General features: G+C 43.5%; 1 protein-coding gene across 1 annotated transcript in view; it reads left to right on the forward strand.

Moving 5' to 3' along the window:
• LOC144505125 (uncharacterized) overlaps positions 1–19,115 on the forward strand; it is a 29,724-nt gene extending 10,609 nt beyond the window's left edge. The window contains exons 3-4 of the mRNA XM_078231015.1: positions 15,516–15,594; positions 17,730–19,115. Of these exons, the coding sequence (XP_078087141.1) occupies positions 15,516–15,594; positions 17,730–17,814 (164 nt within the window). The 3' untranslated portion in view covers positions 17,815–19,115. The remainder of the gene's footprint in view (positions 1–15,515; positions 15,595–17,729) is intronic.
• Positions 19,116–20,534: the final 1,419 nt, after the last annotated feature.

Below are 20,534 nucleotides of genomic sequence, written 5' to 3' on the forward strand. Positions count from 1 at the left end.
ATGTTTAATGCAATCAGCTCCGCGCCGGAAATCAGAGCATATTTTGGGGGGGGGGGGGGGGCCTTTTTGGGGGGGGGGGGCGATCAGTGGAGGGAGGAGACCCGCTGCCACTCTGCACTTAGAGAACATAGAACATAGAACATTACAGCGCAGTACAGGCCCTTCGGCCCTCGATGTTGCGGCGACCTGTGAAACCAATCTAAAGCCCATCTAACCTACACTATTCCAATATCCTCCGTATGTTTATCCAATGACCATTTAAATGCCCTTAATGTTGGCGAGTCCACTACTGTTGCAAGCAGGGCATTCCACGCCCTTACTACTCTCTGAGTAAAGAACCTACCTCTGACATCTGTCCTATATCTATCATCCCTCAATTTAAAGCTATGTCCCCTCGTGCTGGCCATCACCATCCGAGGAAAAAGGCTCTCACTATCCACCCTATCTAATCCTCTGATCATCTTGTATGCCTCTATTAAGTCACCTCTTAACCTTCTTCTCTCTAACGAAAACAGCCTCAAGTCCCTCAGCCTTTCCTCATAAGACCTTCCCACACCAGGCAACATCCTGGTAAATCTCCTCTGCACCCTTTCCAATGCTTCCACATCCTCCTATAATGCGGCGACCAGAACTGTACGCAATACTCCAAGTGCGGCCGCACCAGAGTTTTGTACAGCTGCAACATGACCTTATGGCTCCGAAACTCAATCCCTCTACCAATAAAAGCTAACACACCGTACGCCTTCTTAACAATCCTATCAACCTGGGTGCCAACTTTCAGGGATCTATGCACATGGACACCGAGATCTCTCTGCTCATCCACACTACCAAGTATCTTACCGTTAGCCCAGTACTCTGTATTCCTGTTGCTCCTTCCAAAGTGAATCACCTCACACTTTTCCACATTAAACTCCATTTACCACCTCTCAGCCCAGCTCTGCAGCTTATCTATGTCCCTCTGTAACCTGCAACACTCTTCCGCACTGTCCACAACTCCACTGACTTTAGTGTCATCCGCAAATTTACTAACCCATCCTTCTACGCCCTCATCCAGGTCATTTATAAAAATGACAAACAGCAGTGGCCCCAAAACAGATCCTTGCGGTACACTACTAGTAACTGAACTCCAGAATGAACATTTTCCATCAACCACCACCCTCTGTCTTCTTACAGCTAGCCAATTTCTGATCCAAACCGCTAAATCACCCTCAATCCCATGCGTCCGTATCTTCTGCAATAGCTTACTGTGGGGAACCTTATCAAACGCTTTACTGAAATCCATAAACACCACATCACCTGCTTTACCCTCATCCACCTCTTTGGTCACCTCCTCAAAGAACTCAATAAGGTTTGTGATGCACGACCTACCTTTCACAAAACCGTGTTGACTATCCCTAATCAAATTATTCCTTTCTAGATGATTATAAATCCTATCTCTGATAATCCTTTCCAAAACTTTGCCCAAAACAGAAGTAAGGCTCACTGGTCTATAATTACCAGGGTTTTCTCTACTCCCCTTCTTGAACAAGGGGACAACATTTGCTATCCTCCAGTCTTCTGGCACTATTTCTGTAGATAATGACGACATAAAGATCAAAGCCAAAGGCTCTGCAATCTCCTCCCTAGCCTCTCAGAGAATCCTAGGATAAATCCCATCTGGCCCAGGGGACTTATCTATTTTCACACTTTCCAGAATTGCTAACACCTCCTCCTTATGAACCTCAATCCCATCTAGTCCAATAGCCTGTATCTCAGTATTCTCCTCGACAACATTGTCTTTTTCCTGTATGAATATTGACGAAAAATATTCATTTAGCGCCTCTCCTATCTCTTCGGACTCCACCCACAACTTCCCACTACTGTCCTTGACTGGCCCTAATCTGACCCTAGTCATTCTTTTATTCCTGAGAGAGGGAGGGAAGATGACAATTGAGCTTGGTCATCGGGGTGGGGTGGGGGGATTGGTCAGAGATGGTCGTCGGGGTGGGGAGGGGGTCAGGTTTGGTCATCAGGGTGGGGGGGTCAGGGATGGCCATCGGGGTGGGGGAGGTCGGGGCTGGCCCATTGGGGTGGGGGGGGGGGGTTGGGGCTGGTAATCAGGGTGGGGGGGTCGGGGCTGGTCATCAGGGTGAGGGAGAGGGTCGAGGCAGGCCATGGGGGGGTGCGGGGATGGGAAGATCAGGGCTGGCCGGGGACATAGATATCGGGGCTAGCCTGGGGAGGTCTGGTAGGCTAGCGATTGGGGTGTGTGGGAGGTCTGGAATGCTGGCGATTGAGGGGTTGCGGGACTGGCTAGCAATCCAAGGCCAATGATCGGGAGGCCGTCAATTGGGGGGCCACTGCACATGCACTGATCGCCGCACTGACAGATCAGCACCATGCTGCTGGCCTCTTGGGTGGGAATGGGCCCTGCCCCCTATTTTTCAGAGTGGATCACACTGAGGTGTAGGAGATTTGCTCTGGTAAGTAGGCCCGAAAAACGGGAGGGAAGTACTCCCGTTTTCCGGCCCGTTGGGCACTTAATTTTTGTTTGGGAGAATCCCGGCCATGGTGTTCCAGTTGTTCATCTATGGTTGAGAGGCTGATTGGGAAAATTCATTCCTATGCATATACCTCTGAAAGGGGCACTACAATTGTACTTTGTAAGGTGGCCTCACCCGAGTCTCCCTCCAATTTTCTTCCCTGTTCAGAAATTCTTTGCTGTCCATTTGAGGATTGACTATAGAAACATTCTTGAGTTTGGGATCCTGGTGTTCAGCACATCATGTGTATAGGTCATGGTATCATGATACTGTGCAGTGGTTTATTTATGTAAAAGGAAAATGTTCCAAAGGGTGTGGGTGATATTGGCAAGACTGCAGTCATGGTAGTTGCCTTGAAAAAGTAGTGCTGTTTCTTCTTATTACTGTCATTGTGGTAGGCGGTGCTCACTTAAAGGTAATTACCATTATTGATTATCCTATAATTTTGTCTTTGTTAGAATTAGGAAAAAATGCATCTAGATTCAGTAACCCATTGCAGTTAGATGCACCCTATTCAGGACTGTATTAAGTCTTAACAGGTAGCAACACCTTGGTTTGGATTTCTCTCCTTTGCTCCTTTTTTTCCCCAAAAAGACAATGATGCAGTTGTAATTCTAAAAGGAAATCCATTGTTCCCTGCAGGAAATGGTCGCCAAATAATGTCAACCTCAAATCAAATGACACAACGACAGATGTTAAAACTGTTGGCAACTGAAAAAAAACCCACGAGAAAAGTCCCTCTGTTTAAAAACAAAACACCAATAGGCTTTAAGAAAGGATGTAATTTCTATCCTAATTTGAATAGTCTGGCCAAAAATGTGTAGGCGTTTTCTGTGGCTGCTGGAAATGGCAATCCGAAATGGGGTCAGCCAGAAAGCGGGCATCTAGCAGAACTAATTCTCCATCCGTCTGTCTGCAAAACTGTAAAATCAAGACTAGCATATCTTAATTAGATGAGAGAGGATATATTTTGGTTGGTGTGAGTTATACATAAACTCCAGTGGGCAGGAAATGCCAGTGTAAAGTTGCTTGTATGAACTTCATTGCAACTGTTATGGTAACATCCAAGTCAGGGGAACTCCACTTGTTTTTTTTCTTCACTTTAAGAAATGCATTCAAGATATGTGCAGTAATTATGCATTAATCCTGCCCTAGTAGATGGCACAAGTAAGGTCTATAACTGCCTAATAATGGATGTTTGCTGAGAAGGTTCCAATTCAGTGTATCAGACTTTTAGTGGTACTATACGAAAGAAAGGATTTGAGGCCAAGCAACAATAAGAACCTGTATTTACATGACGTCTTTAACATTGTGAACCTTCTTACTTGCTGCTTCACAGGAGCATTATCAGAGAAAATTTGAGAATGAGCCACGTAAAGAGCTATTGGGACAGGTTGAGTAGGATTTAAGGAATCACTTGAAGGGGGGAAAAGAATTAGAAATATGATGAAGAGTTCAGAGAGGAAGCAGGAGAGAATTATGGAAGGAATTCCGGAGTTTGAAGCCAAGATAGTTGAAGGTTTGGTCGCAAATCGTGGAGCAAAATAAATCGGGGACGTGCAAAAGGTCAGAATTGGAGGAACGTACCCTGGGTTTGTCAGAAATCAATCTTCTATATTTGAAGGCCTTGGCTTTCCATCACGCCGAATTGTCTTCACAAGGTCTGGGTTGTCACATATGTGCTGCTGCCGTGCAATACATTGACAATTAAATACTTTTGGAAAATTGGGTCCAATTGGGTGAAAAGGATAGGGCATGAATATCTGGAAGGTGGGGAGGGGGGGGGGGGGGGGGGGGGAGGTTATTTCGCCCATCATAACTTTAGTGAAAGAACTGTAAAAACCTTAGAAAAATGGCATGAGTGCTATTCTTCACGATGTGAGGCTCTTCTGCAATTGGCACAACCCCTGCAGAGATTGAGTCTCTTGGCTTCGAACCATTTGTGTGAAAACTGCACCTACGTTGGGTGCTTTAGGCCCACAAGTCTTACTAAAATGGAATCAAAACATTGCAAGGAAAAATGTGAATAACTGCAGCTTATCATGCAGCACGAGTATTTTTACATTGTTTCATTTTCTTTTTTCAGCATGATGGATAATGCAGCTTGAGTACTAGACAGCATGTCCTGAATTTCACACTCCTCCACCAGCGGGTTTATAGGCAGGGGGTGAGAGTAAAATTCCTCTGGCAGGCTTCAGGCTGGATTCCCAGCTGCCTCGGCCTCTCTGCAGTTTTATGCTGAGGTGGGCAAAGTCTCGGACGGTTCCATGCCCTTGCTCCAGCTGAAGTCAATTATTGACTGCTTAAGGGTTATTCCGCACCCAGTCTCAAATTTTAGGCCGATGGGAGGAGTTCCCTGTATCGGGGGAGAGCCTGAAAATAATCTGGTCAGGCCTCAGGTGGGAAAGGAGGTGCACCTAGATCAGCAGCCCCCTTTTAACTTTTCCTCCCCCTTAAGGATTGTTAATTCAGGAGCTCCTTATCACCCTCTCCAAGCCTCTCGATTACCCTCTCCCTCTGACATCCACAAAACTTCCCTTTTCCTGGAATCCTGGGACTTTGGCTTCTGAGACTGCTCCCAGGCCCAGTCCTGTCCATTGTAGCTTCTATAGGGACTGGAGAGTTGCCAGATGATCCACCTAGGCTGACAGCTCTCTAAAGCAGGCCATCCTACTAACTGAGGGGCAGAAGTCCCGTCTGCAGCCAAGTTGTTGCAGCGTGAAATCACCCCGGTGCGGGCAGTGTCAGCGGGGATGTATTCACTCCACTATCCTAAAATTCCTAGCCAGTGTTTTGCCCAGAGCCTTCTGACATGTAGAAGACACAATGAAATGAAAATCTAGTACATTCTAGTGTTCTTGTTTATGATGTTGCTACTCAGTGAGATGCAGGTAACTTAGTTTAACCGGTAAATGAATTTAGAAATTTTACTTAATTAGTTGTGCAATTTTATTCTTTAGGTATAAGTTCCTCAGCCTTCTAAGTCAATAAATCATATCATTTATGAATGATATCAACAAGTCAAAATGCTTTGTGGGTTTTCTGCCTTTATCGTGTGGAAGTGCTCTCTTAAAAGATGATACAAAGAGGATGGTAGTTCTTCACTGATGGTGAATTTGAATCAAATAAAATTAAAACCTGCTTTTGTGGGGCAACATATTACTTAATATTAAATGATGATGGAATCATAAGCCAGTTGACAGGACGTAGAGTAAGTATTTGAATAGGTATATGTTCTTGTTAACAAAAATGTTAAAATATTCTGTTATTTAAAAAAGAGGCCTAGATTTTCTATCCTTTCCTGTCGATTTGGACTGTATTGCGGGACTCCTGATTATGGGACCATTAGCATGCTGGATGTATACTCCTCAGCCTCTACTTGGCAACTCAACCGAAAGTGGGCAGAGTTCATAGAAATAGGCCTCAGGGTCTTGCTGTCATATGAGAGATTGCACAACCTGAAAAACCAGATGTTTTCTGCATGATTTAGAATTCCTGTCTTCAGCCTCTGCTTTGTGAGCAGAGTGAAACCTATCTAGATGAACACTCCCCGAAAACGGGCACCTGCAAAAAGAAAACAGGTGCTTATTGAGAAACCCAACTAACTTTTACAGCAAAGGAGGTACTATGAAAGCACGTAAACTCGCAACTTGTGAATTACCGCCTTCATTAAAACAAGCCTTTTTACAAAGGAAAACACTGGACATTGCCTGTTATAAAGTTGCTATATCTCGAACTTTCACTGATTTGAGGTCACTGGTGCTCCCCCCCTTTCTGTGTCTACATTCTTGTGAGTTCAGTGTCTTCACACGAGGTGAGAGCAGGTTTTGTGAAAGAAGTGGCTTTTGTGGAATGGGGAACTCTTGACCCAGCATGCACAGAGTGTGAGAAACTGCTCCATCTCTGGGATTGAATGGTTCACAGTTCTGACCAAGAATATTGATTGTTCTGCCACTGGGTAAATTATTTCCCCATTCAATTGAAAAGTTTTAAGGGACATATGCTGACCATTCTGTAATGAGGACACATACAAAATCCATGGTGTCTGTAATTAACAGACTTCACTGCACTTGCACAGGCCGAGGCTGTGGAAAAATATTTCCTCCCCTCCCCTCCAGTGCACCATTAAATGTGAGAGGCTTGGGCCAAACATGTTCCATATCCAAAATTCAAATCATCCAAATGGCAGAAAATTCAGTCAAGGTCATATTTCCCTCATTTGCAAAATGTTATACTTGCCCCCAAAATCCGCATCAATGGGATCAACTCCTGGAGAATCTTGGAAAGGTTTCAATTCCTCCTCAGGATTCTGTGTATACACACGGGGCCTCCAGTATAATGGTTCTGCACATGTCTAATGTAGGTTGTAAGGGTTTGTTCTGATGCCTGCTGAATTTGCCATGTATTCTGTAAGGACGTCTGAAGGTGAAAGTAATAAAACTTGTGTGGGACATGAAATAGGGTTTGGGAGGGAGCATTATTGTTGTGTTAAGAACCTCATTGAATTTCTCTCACGCTGGACATGGTGTTATGTGTGAACAGAGGAGTCACAGGGTTCAATCTTCCCAAAATTGCACAAGTGTGTTGGATCAGCCGAGAAAAGCTGTGCAGAACTCACTGTCTTAACAGATGCCTAATTAAATGGCAATCTGTGCAATTTCACAATTTCAGAGTGCTGGTGAGGATCACACAGCCAGCATTGAGGGGGAGGGGTGGGGAGTGCATGGACCCTCACCATGGACATCCACTACCCCCAATGGAGATGAGCCTGAAGACCAGTAATTACACTTAAATTTATTAAAATATATGGAAATCAGGTTCACGCAGGAGGAGGGGGTGGAGAAAATCTCAAACTGAGATCTTATCAGCGCAAATCCTGTTTCTGACCATTTGTGAGATTTAGCCATTATGAAATGTTCACCCATGATTAACTAGATCGCGGCCAGAGTTGTTGGATAAATCACTTGCGAGTAGTTTTGGGACAATGTTCCCACAAAATTGCCTTTGTACTGGGTATACTGTAGATGCCTTTGAGCACAACTTTATCGTCCATGGTTAGCTTATATTTTAAAAGTCACTGAACTTTCCTGGAGATGATTGCATGTCTATTTCGATGCATGATACATTTCAGATTACTACATGGCCGTGCACACCCACACTCTAGAGGGATCATTACTCCCAAGCAATGGGAGGAAAAAGACTGAGTTCAATGTCTTTATCAGCATAAATGCCATAATAACTGATTGTGACCAACTAATGCCACATAGAAAAATAGTACAATGATGTGTTTCTCTTTGGCAAAAACTCAAAGTGCAGTTTCCACTCAGTACAGTATGTTCAGATTTCCATAAGATCCCAACAGTGCAGAATGAGGCCATTTGGTCCATCGAGTGTGCACTGACTCCCTGAAAGAGCAGCTTAGCCAGGCCCAACCTTAGGCATTTACCATCGCTAATCCACCTAACCTACAAATCTTCGGGCTGTGAGTGGAAACTGGAGCACCCGGAGGAAACCCATGCAGACACTGGGAGAATGTGCAGACTCCACACAGACAGTCACCCAAGACCGGAATTGAACTCGGGTCCCTAGTGCTGTGAGGCAGCAGTGCTAACTACAGTGCCACCGTGCTGCCTTGGGATAGTAGTGCCCTGCATTGCTGAACCAACTAGAGTTCTCTGTGGTCTGGATATATATTATTAAACTCTCATTTCTTTGAGGGCTAAGGCAAGTTTGGTGACCTGGAGCTCAGCTGACAGGTCAACCTACAGATCAGAGTGGGGCTCACAAGTCATCATAACTTCATCCGCACGGGAGCATGTCCTAACTGAGGTGCAGGAGTAGGAATTCCAATGGTTCTACACCTTTGGCAACATCTCTGCCTTCTAAAGGACAGATCCAACCATTTTCCATTGTCTTGGGGGACGTTGCTGGTCTCCCTACAGAATTATGTCAGCAGTTCAGTGGAAACCATGAGTAATTTTGGCCACAATATCTTTGCCATCATTGTTTAGGGGAAGAACCTTACGTAGTGGAACATTCCCAAGATTAAATGATTTAACAATCTGCTATAGGACTCCTATGTTTAGTCCTATTACATCCCAGTGGCAGTTTGCTGTTAAAAAAAGTAGATAGATTAGATGAGAAGTGGAACAGGACAGTGAGGACGTCTGGTGTTGTTCTGTTGATATGTGATAGTAAGAGAAATGTGAAGAAGCAATATTAAAGGCAGGGTGATGTGGAGGACTCTGTGTATGTTTAGTTCTGATGTGGGCTTAGTTGGTTCTGCAGTATAGTGTTAAGAACTGTTTGCTCAGTCAACCTCCTTCAGCATGTTTTCTTGGAGTTCTATAAAGTACTTTAACAGTGTTACTTTTGCGACAATCAGATGCAAAAGCAGGCTTTTTCCACTGAGGCTAGGGGGGAAAAAAACCAGAGGGCATGGGTTAAGGGTGAAAGGAGAAAAGTTCAAAGGGAATATTAGGGGGCCTTCTTCACGCAGAGAGTGGTGGGAGTGTGGAATGAGCTGCCTGTCACTTTTAATCCTGTCACTTTTAACATTTAAGAAAAACTTGGACGGGTTCATGGATGAGAGGGGTGTGGAGGGATATGGTCCAAGTGCAGATCAGTGGGACTAGGCAAAAAAATGGTTCGGCACAGACAAGAAGGGCCTAAAGGCCTGTTTTAGAGCTGTAATTTTCTATGGTTCTATGCTGAAGCTAATATAAAGGGTGACCAACTGCTCTTCAATGTTTATACTGGAGAATGAAAATACAGTTAATGGCACCTACCAGTCCTGGAATTTGAGGTGCCAGAAAAATTTGTACAATGTTGATATGACGATAGTGTTGATGTTTTGGACATTCAACACTCCAGCTGACATCCTTTCTTAACCCCACACAGCTGAACACATGTTCACTATTTGTGCACTCCTGCATTGGAGAGACTAGTTTGTGCAGGAGCCTTGGAGTCAGCAAGAAGTTATTTAACACCTGCTACACCATTCCCTGTAGACTTTGGCAACTTGAAACAACTATCGAAAGCACCAAACACTTGTGGAGTCATAACAACTGTCAGCAGAAATCAATCAGTAAATAACGAGTTAATAATCCCTTTAACTTGTGCTGAAGGGGCTTCCTTTCTGTTGCTAAACATGTGTTCAGCTGTGTGAGGTTAAGAAAGGCTGCCAGCTGGAGTGTTGAGCTCTAAAGTGTCATTACATTATGTCAGTACATCCCTTTTTATTCTATCTTAATAAAAAAAAGCAATGTTATAATGTGAGCATGCGCCTACCAGTGTGAAATCGAGTAATGGTGCCATGTCTTCATCAGCACTCTCTTTTTGGTATTCCTCCATTGTTTGTTCAAATTGCGCCTCTTGTGTATCTGAGAGGGAAAAGACACAACAGTAAGGTTGTGGTATGCGGCGTAGGGAGAGAAAAAGTAAGGGCTCCATGCTTAATTGCTCATCTACAGCTTGCAAATCAGCAGAGATTGTGGGATGAGGGTAAGTGGGATGTGAGAAGGAAAATTAGGTAAGAGGACACCATGTTTGATGGCTTCAACCCTGTTGCTGGCCACTGCCTTAGCAATGGGTATTCCATTAATGGCCAACATGTGCGTCAGGACATTCCAGTGCAGATATCCCTGATGGTTAGTTCCTGATGCCTCTCGTGTGTGCCACCTTGTCTTGCAATAGAGAGGGAAATTTGGTGTTGTGCAATCTGCTCGGCTGATGGTTGAGTAACGGGCAGTGTTTGCATGTGGACTGGATGAGAGTTGCAGCAGTGGTCTTGGTGTGATGATGCGGTGAAGCATATGAATGTTCAGAATGAGTCCTGATAGAGATTGTTGATAGGTGAAAGATGGGGTTGTGGTGACTTGAGTACCAACTGAGACTAGTGGTACAGCAGGTGGGATATGATATTTGAAGATGCATCCCCTGACCTTGACCACTCGCGTGAGATAATTGAACTTCTTGCGACACTGCGTGCGAATCCTCAGGACCCGATTCCTGACATTAACCGCAACCACTATCTGGTCCCATCACTTCCTGCCTCTGTTTGTCTTGAAGATCTAGGAAGATGCTAGGTGAAGCATAGTACTTAAAATACATTGAATATAAAGGCAAGGATGCTAAGCTAAATTTGTACAACTTAATTATCCTGCAATTGGTATGTTAGATACTATTTAAGGTACAATGTTATGGGAAGAATGTAAAAGCAATGTGAAGGATGTAGTGTATATTCTCCAGAATGTTACCAGGGCTGAGAATTAGCAAGAAACATGAACATTTGAGGATTTTTTCACTGGAGCTAAGACAGCCAATCAATGTTCTAGTCAAGGTCTTCAAGATTACAAAGGGTTTTGATAGTGAAAGATTTTATCCAACGGTTGGTAAGATAGAAACATAATGGAATATAGTTTACTTAAGACAATACCAGAATATGGCTGTGCAGTGGTTATGTTAATGGGTCAGTAATCCAGAAGACAGGCATTATTATCAAGAAACATGAGTTCATGCCCCAACATGGTGATTTAAGAGTTTAACAAACATACTATTTGTTCTCAGGATTTGGGTGTCACAGCTGAACCCTAATTGTCCATAAGAAGGCACTGGTGAGACACCACCTTGTACTACTGCAAGCTTAGTGGTTTGGTATAACAGAATAGCTTGCTAGGTCATTTAAGAGGGCAGTTGCTTTGGATCTGGAGTCATGTGTAGGTCAGATCAAGTAAAGACAGCATTCACTCTTAGGAATTAGTGAACGTTAGTAATTCGGATTCATTTTTACAATAATCTGGTAGTTTCATGGTCACCATTACTCCAGTTTTATTTTTAATTCCAAAATTATTTAATTATCTGAATTCAAACCTGCAGATGCCATGGTAGGATTTTAGGCTGGAGTTCTGGATTACTATTCCAACTGCAATGCAAATGTAGCCATTGATTTTAGTTTAAAAATCTAGGAATGAAGAGATGGGGGCGAATTTTACCGTCCTGCCGACCACAGGAATTGGAGCGGGTGAGGGGTGGTCCATGGAAAGGTCCGTTGACGTCGGGCAGGATTTTCCGGTCTCGCTCGCCTTGAAACCGGAAAATCCTGCCCATAGTTTCAGTAAAATGACCATTGTCATAAAATGCCCAGCAATTCTTCGTCTTTACCCATTTGTGACTCCAGTTCCACACCGGTGTTCTTGACTCTGAGCTTTGGAGTAAGTGAGCAAGCAAAGCACTCAGTTGTATCCAAATCACCACAAATACAGTCATTTAGGGAGGAGGGCTGCTACCAGATTCCCAAGGGAACTAGAGAGAGAGGGCCTTGCCAGCGATGCCCAGATCCTGAAAACAAATTAGAAAAAAACACAAGCAGAGTATTAAACAAAACTATTTCAGAGTTTATTTATTAGTCACAAGTAGGCTTACATTCACACTGTAATGAAATTACTGTGAAAATCCCCTAGTCGCCACACTCCGGCGCCTGTTCGGGCACACTGAGGGAGAATTTAGCATGGCCAATGCACCTAACCAGCACGTCTTTCAGACTGTGGGAGGAAACCGGAGCACCTGGAGGAAACCCACCCAGACACGGAGAGAATGTGCAGACTCCACACAGACAGTGACCCAAGCCAGGAATCGAACCCGGGTCCCTGGCACTGTGAGGCAGCAATGTTAACCACCGTGCTGCCCCTAAAAGAAGACAGCTAGAATATGAAATTTTCTTGCATAAACTCATAGAGTCATAGAATCTCTACAGTGCGGAAAGAGGCCATTTGGCCCATCAAGTCTGCACTGACCACAATCCCACCCAGAACCTATCCCCGCAACCCCACATATCTACGCCGCTAGTCCCCCTGACACTAAGGGGCAATTTTCCATGGCCAATCAACCTAACCTGCACATCTTTGGACTGTGAGAGGAAACCGGAACACCCGGAGGAAATCCATGCAGACACATGGGGCGGCACGGTAGCACAGTGGTTAGCACTGCTGCTTCACAGCTCCAGGGTCCTGGGTTCGATTCCCGGCTCGGGTCACTGTCTGTGTGGAGTTTGCACATTCTCCTTGTGTCTGCGTGGGTTTCCTCCGGGTGCTCCGGTTTCCTCCCACAGTCCAAAGATGTGCGGGTTAGGTTGATTGGCCAGGTTAAAAATTGCCCCTTAGTGTCCTGAGATGCGTAGGTTAGAGGGATTAGCGGGTAAAATATGTGGGGGTAGGGCCTGGGTGGGATTGTGGTCGGTGCAGACTCGATGGGCCGAATGGCCTCCTTCTGCACTGTAGGGATTCTATGATTCTATGATTCTATGATTCTATGAGAGAACATGCAAATTCCACACGGACTGTCAACTGAGGCCAGAATTGAACCCGGGTCCCTGTGAGGCAGCAGTGCTAAGCACTGTGCCACTGTGCCGCCCCAGTTTAAACTGTTGTTGAAATGGATGTTATGAGCAGGATTTTGTGTTTTGAATCAGGACTCTGCTATCGGGTGGATCTGGCAATGATTTTGTTTTAATGGGCCAATCACTGGTTAGAAGGCATGCTTGCCATCCAAATAAGAATGATGTGTGGGATATCAGAACTGAAAGGTCAATAGGAGGACCTCCAACACGGAGGGAACTGCGACCTACCTTTGCAGGTAGAGCAGGGAGGGAGCGGCCTCCATCTTCAGACACCCCCTCAGCAACTTTATTTATTTTTTACAATGTAAGTGGCCACAGCTGTCAGACCACCATTGTGAAGGAGGATACCCTTCACAGGATGTAGCCCGTGACTACATCTGTGTTCAGGGAGGTGGAAGGGCTCTCAAAGACATTCTGGAGCCCTGGGCGGCACAGTAGCACAGTGGTTAGCACTGCTGCTTCACAGCTCCAGGGACCTGGGTTCGATTCCCGGTTTGGGTCACTGTCTGTGTGGAGTTTGCACATTCTCCTCGTGTCTGCGTGGGTTTCCTCCGGGTGCTCCGGTTTCCTCCCACAGTCCAAAGATGTGCGGGTTAGGTTGATTGGCCATGCTAAAAATTGTCCTTAGTGTCCTGAGATGCGTAGGTTGGAGGGATTAGTGGGTAAATATGTAGGGATATGGGGGTAGGGCCTGGGTGGGATTGTGGTCGGTGCAGACTCGATGGGCCGAATGGCCTCTTTCTGTACTGTAGGGTTTCTATGATTTCTATGATTTCTATGACTTCCCAGTCTGATGCCTCCAGGCAGCTGTTTTACTCTTGACGTCACAGCAAAATTCCAGTCATCCTCTGATAATTGGCCTTTAAACTCGTCTAACAAGCTAGCTGCCATTTGTGGATGTGCCATTGTTCCTCTCTGGAATCTGACTCCACCAGAATGCTTTAGGGGTAGAATGGTGCTGCTGGCTGGTGATGCAAAAGTATTTGTGGGCTCAGCTTCCAGGCCATCATTGTGAAGGAGAAATCCTTTAGCAGGATGAGCACTGATTGCAGCTATAGCCCTGTGACAGAAGCATCTTCAGGGTGTGGGGGAGAAAGGGTGTGCAGAAGTTAAGTAAAGGAAACTTTACTGGACCCTCCTCCCTGCTGGCTTGCCACCAAGTGGCTGTCTCCAGGGAAAACTAGGGTGGCACGATGGCACAGTGGTTAGCACTGCTGTCTCACAGCACTGGGGACTCGGGTTCAATTCCAGCCTCGGGTCACTGTCTGCATGGAGTTTGCACATTCTCTCCGTGTCTGCATGGGTTTCCTCCGGGTGCTCCGGTTTTCTCCCACAGTCCAAAGATGTGCTGGTTAGGTTGATTAGCCGTGCTAAATTGCCCCTTAGTGGGGTTCAGCAGGGTAAATACGTGGGGTTACGGGAATAAGGTACTGAATGAGATTGTGGTAGGTGCAGACTTGATGGGCTGAATGGACACCTCCTGCACTTTAGGGATTCTATGATTCTGTGAAGACCAGGTGTTGCCCGCAGCATGGAGTCTACCCACTATCAGTGAGATCCTAATGTTGCCACCAATCTGCCCCATGAATTGGCTATCGTCTGCTCCCAGGCTGGTGGCTGCCGCCATTGCTCACCCATCTCTGGCAGGAAAGCAATGTGTGATTGACTTGACCTGCCATTTTCAAAATGTTCCCACACCCTGGCCTGACCACCACCAAACCTATAAGGTACCACCCTCAGGTTGTGAGATGAGCATCTATATATACAAAGAATAGCAGCTGGAACCTGGACCATTTTAGATCATTGTAACATATTTTAATGTAATTATATATTATTTAACAGCTTATTTTTATATTATAAGATTGTTCTATTTAATGTAATCCAAGGGAAGTTGATTATTGCATTATTAATGATGCTGCACTACCCTCTTAGACAAATACCTGTTTGCTTTTTGTTTCAAAATAAACTGAAATTCTTTGATTAACCTTCCAAACTCAGTCTGAGTAGTATGCTTGCAAACTCTGAGCTATTAAGATTCATAATGGGATTTCTGCCACAGATGTACGACTAATGCAATTTTGCTGTTATGTTCTTTTCTGTGATACAGCAGTTTAACTGATTTAGTGGTGTTATTATGTGGAAAGTGTAGCCATCAATATTGTGGCTCGTTCAGTTTCCTAGTTTTTTTGTCTGGGAAGCTATAAAAACAGTGCAGATTTCCTAAATGGACTGCCTTTCTCCCAAAGCTTTTCCAGACTTATGTTCTGATACAATATGAGTTTTTTTGGTTAAATTTAAAGTTAACCTTAAATGAAGAACTTGCTAATTAAAAAAGCATAGAACTGTGTTGCCTGTCCTTATAATTGCACAAACTTAAGACTTGCAAAAATTTTCATTAAAATAGTATTTAACAAATTAAGCTCAAGCAAAAAAACATTCCAATAATAGGTCATCAGAATTATTAAATAAATCCATAGGTCAAACGACTAATTGGGGTTTAGTACATTGTAGGTATTTTAGACCGTTTTGAAAGATGGCTTTTTTTGGTGACATAGCATGTATTTAACATGTCAATAATTTTGTATTTTTGTTAACAGGAACAGCTTTAACTATTATAGTGTGTTTGGTACTCGTTGCCATAGCAGTACTGGGCTTGGTGATGTATTTAAAGAAAAGGTAAGTTCATGCACTTCAATGGGTACAGTGGAATAATGCTAACCAGAATCCACAAGAGAGTGTCAACATGTCTAATACTTACTTTTCTGTCGAGACTTCTTAAAAAATGTTTTACTCCATCCTTTAAGTTATAAAGCCAATGCTTAGAATGGAATGGGCCAACGCAAATCCATTCCTTCCTTGTTCCAAAAACCAAATTCAAATCCAAAATTAATCCACTGTGTTTTGCTTTCACCTTCACGTCATTAGTCTGATCAAATCCAAACCCAGTTCCCAAAAGTCAAAGAATAGCTTTTCCCACAGTAACCATATTGAATGATGATCAGAAGTTGATTACTATAAGTCAGTATTTACCATATAGTGACAAGATAGATTCCCATAAACTAGCGGTGCTAATATTGTACATTTACTTGGCTTTGATGTCTCAGAGTGATGGATTATGTTTAAATCTGCGCTGTCATTAATTTATATAAAACTGAAGTTGCTTGTACTAACAAATCTTGAATTTCCCATTTATATTCTATTCGCCTGTATGGCGAGAGCTAAAAACATTCCTTTCTAAATTTCCAGAGCCCCCAAAATTCAAACAAGAAATGAATGAATAAGAAATATAAACCTAATTTGAGGATTATATTTCCTGATTTTTCAAGGACTAAGGTATCGTGGGCCCAGGGACTACATGTGATTCGTAGGCTGCAGTTTGGACATCCTTGCTCTAGGCTATCTGAAGCAAAAATATTGGGGTAGAGTTTGCATGCAGTGGTATGGGTTTTTGTGGCACAATTCGACCAAGATTGGTATACCCCATAAAAGATAGCAGAGTTTTAAGCTCACTACATTCAAGGCAAATTGTTTCTTTGCAGGCCCTTGACGAACCTACAAAAAGTAGGCCTGTCTGTAATATTCAGCCTTAAGAATCTGACTATTGTAGCTCAATATAACTGGTATATTTTTGAAAAAGAAATTTTCAGTTATTTAAAATCATGTTATTTAATGGTGGTGGATTGACCTGATGATGAAAATGGCTTTTTTTTTTGATAAATCTATTTTAAGATGTATTAACTAAACTGCACAAAATTATCACTTTGAAATGTATAAATGAATTTTTTACAGCAAATTTTAAATAAAATGTTTTAAAAAGCTGCCTTATTGCACTTGGCCATGCCAAATTCTGCAATTCCTAATAGGTAAATGAGTTTGAGCAGAAAATAACACTTAGATTTTTCCCTACAGGCCATTCGGCCCATGGAGTCTGCAACCACTCTCCAAAAGAGCACCTTACCCAAGCCCTTTCCTCGTAACCCCACACATTTATCCCGCTAATCCCCCAACCTATGCATCTTTGGACACTAAGAGCAAATTTAGCATGGCCAATCCACCTAACCTACACATCTTTGGACTGTGGGAGGAAACCGGAGCCCCTGGGGGAAACAACGCAGGCACGGGGAGAAAGTGCAAACTCCACACAGGCAGTCAACCGAGGCTGAAATGAACCTGGGTCCCTGGCACTGTGAGACAGTAGTGCTAACCACAGTGTTTCCGTTCTAAAAATAGGTTCAAGTTCGGGCGCATATTCTACCCGATTCCCAATTTGCATCCAAAATGTAAACTCTGTCCCAATTGTCTGGATAATCCTATAGAACAAAAAGTAAAACTGCCATCTCCTAGTAAAACAAAAACAGTGTGTGGGCTTTGAGATGCCTTTTAATGGAATTGCCTGTATCTTGGTACAAATGAGTTTCACTTGTTTCTATGGGGTACATCAGATAAGAGCTTTTTGTTGTGGCAGGCCTATGCTTTCTGTTTAGTGAGATTTAACCTAGAATCTGTTTGGAAAAAACAGACGATAAAACATTTCCATTTCCTTTCTCCATCAGTCAATTCTAGTCGAAACAACATTAAACAATAACGATGACCCAATTAAATATCATTAAAATATCCAAAGGTTATAGCCCCCATTTGGAGATTGTATTCAGTGCAGATGTTCAATTTATATCCATTGATTTATATTAATTCAGTTTGAGAATTCTGAGCTCCAGGTTATTTGTTGTTGCTTGTGAAATAAGAAAATGTGGACTTATATATCCCTTTGACCAGAAGCAGATAATTAAAAGTACACTTTGTCTTATTTGTAGGAGAGTGTTTTATAGCCGCCTACAGGAAGACAATACAGCTGGAACTTGGAGCAATTACAACAACCCCGCCTTTGAAGATTTATGACGATAATTCTTAAACTTGTAACTTTTATTTACAATTAGGCATTAAGCCACAAATGTACATAGCAAATATTTTCTTGAAACTGCATCAAGCTCTAAATGTGTTTCGTTATGTTCAAAGCTGAAAAACAGGGTGAAATTAGCCTTGGGTGCTAGCAAAAATGGGCAATTGCGATTCAGCAGCCCTTTTTACAACCCACTTGTTTTTTTTCCTTTCATTGACCTTTTGATTTACATGCTCATGACTAATTTTAGTCCCAAATGATACTTTATACCTAAATTTTTTTTTTAATTCTTGGAATCTGTTTGAGGGTTTTTCATGGTGTTTAAGTTAATAGCATCAACAGTACTTGACCACGCTATCAAATTACAGTGGCAGATCCTGGTATATAGCAACAGCAACCTGAGCTAATGTTTTGGATATTAATCGTGAGGCTTGTTTTTGCAAATCTAGGTTACATTTTGTCCAAATCTGCTTAAGCAGGAAGTTGCTCAGTCGCAGAGTTGAAATGCTCTTTATTTTCTGCTGATCTAGATAATGTTAGCGTGTCAAGCTTCAAGCTAATAACTAGTCAATGTGGTTATTGTTACAAACACAGAGCGAATTTGACTGCACATAGACTAGCATGTAGAAAAACAGTTACTGTTTCTAGGGAGGGCAATAAATCTTTTGTGTTTTAGTGATCGATTAATGTTACTGAAGATACAGCTGTGGCCAGGTCAACTTTGGATTCACAATACTTACCCGAAAGTTTCTTTAAATAAAGGGACTTCGATTTTAGGTGGACTTGACTAATTACTGATGCATGATTATAATAACATCAGTCAAATTTCCACAGATAAGGACTGTAGAGTTGACCTAGAATACTTAAAATTGGATTTCAAGCTACTAAATAAGACTGCCTTTTATTAAGGACTTCAGCTTTATTCTATGAAAATACCTCAACCAAAAAAGCTTATTAAGTTATAAAGATTGTCAGGAATCAAGATACAGACGTTTTATTATGTATTTATGCTGGAAAGGGAAACATGGTCATGTTTCTTCTCAAAGATGTGTCGGATAATCATAACCTATTCTACTTTCTTTAGATTGCTTGTCTAATATGCATAGGGAACAGATGAAGTGGTTGTGGTGTGCAAAATGATAAATGTCACATTTATGATGTGATGCGGCTCACTGCTTGGATTGGAATTTTAGGGATTGTCAACGCCAGATATAAGTTTGAATGTGGTGTAAAATAATATACTCAGTAAATGGTGTTTTGAGGCTTTTATCCAATAAATGTAATTTTTTATATGTCGTCAGTGATTTGGATGTGATCAAACTGTTATCAATTATCCTGAGTATTACTGCAAGAAACATGGATACACTGAGGAATATTGTGTTCCGTTCGCTGTGTAAATAGAGAAAATATATTTAGTTTGTGTTGGAACAGTGTTGGCACAGGTTCAAATGTTTGTGTCCTGCGCTTGCCAGGAAAGAGTGGAAGAAGAGCTGTGCTTCTTTGTGCTCAGTCATCCAAGTATTCTACGATAGCTTAGCCGAACATTGGTTCTTACCATCAACTAGTGGGACAAGAGTTTGGCGGAATAAACTATTTATCCTTCTATATTTCATGAAAGGTTAGGAACAGATAGATTTTGATCCCCAATGTAAACAAACAGTTTACCCATTGCTTGTACATTATCATTTACCTACATTTTCTGGCAATCAGAAATATAGGAGGCAATTCTTGATGCTGTTAGTGGATCCCGCCGGTCCCAGAGAATAGCAGGTGGGCCTAAAAATCCATTTCACATCTGGTGCCAAACAGTTCGTGTGTCTCACGGCCCCTTCCTAATGGCGTGAACCGGTTCGCATCCAGGAAAGGTACGAGGTAGATTAGCATATATAAAGCAGCATTTAAATAAGCATAGCTCATTCAAATCCCAACACACGGAATTCACCAGCCTTCAGGTGTGGCCCTAATGGCGAGAATCATTACTGGTCTCTGGTAGCGGAGGCCTGATGCAATGGTCATGCTGAGAGGCTTGGAGGCCACTGAAGCTCCCGAGTGATTGGGGGCATGGCCGGGCAGTGCCTGGATTGTGGAGCCTGAGTGGGGACCGTGCTTTGCAGGGGGATGTTTTGACTGGTGGGGGGGAGGGGGTCATGCAGGGGTGGATCGTGAAGGTGGTCATGATAGTTGGGGGGGGGGCATGTTGGGGGTCATGATGGAGGGGATATGTCAGGGGTCGGGCAGGGGGATCTATCAGAAGGGCCCTGATGCTGTGAACCCAGGTCAGGGAGGAGGTGGGGGGTGCGGTACATGTTGCTGATGAGGGTGGTCGGAGGCTATCCCGATGTTCGTGGGAGGAGGGGGTCTCCCAGTGCACTGTGAGATCGGGGCGCCCTTGTGAAACAGTGTTCAAGTTTCTGAAGTTAGACTCACCAGCCTCTTTAGGTCGCCTCCCCGGTCCTCCAACCCCCTCCCCCCCCCCCCCCCCCACCTCTCCAAGACCCCCCCCCCACCCCCCGCTGAGAGTGAAACTCCCACCTCTCCAAAAAGTGACTGTGCGGAAGAATTGCAGTGCGGAGAGCACCTGAGAGACTGGCACAGATCACTCCATTATTCTCGCTGTTATGACACTTGGAAAGTTTTTGGGAGAATTCTGCCCATTGTTTCAATAATGAATTACCAATATAACATGCTTGTTGGAAGTAAAATGATGAACGGAAATGGC

The sequence above is a fragment of the Mustelus asterias genome, chromosome 16, assembly GCF_964213995.1.
Source record: "Mustelus asterias chromosome 16, sMusAst1.hap1.1, whole genome shotgun sequence".
Lineage (NCBI taxonomy): Eukaryota > Metazoa > Chordata > Chondrichthyes > Carcharhiniformes > Triakidae > Mustelus > Mustelus asterias.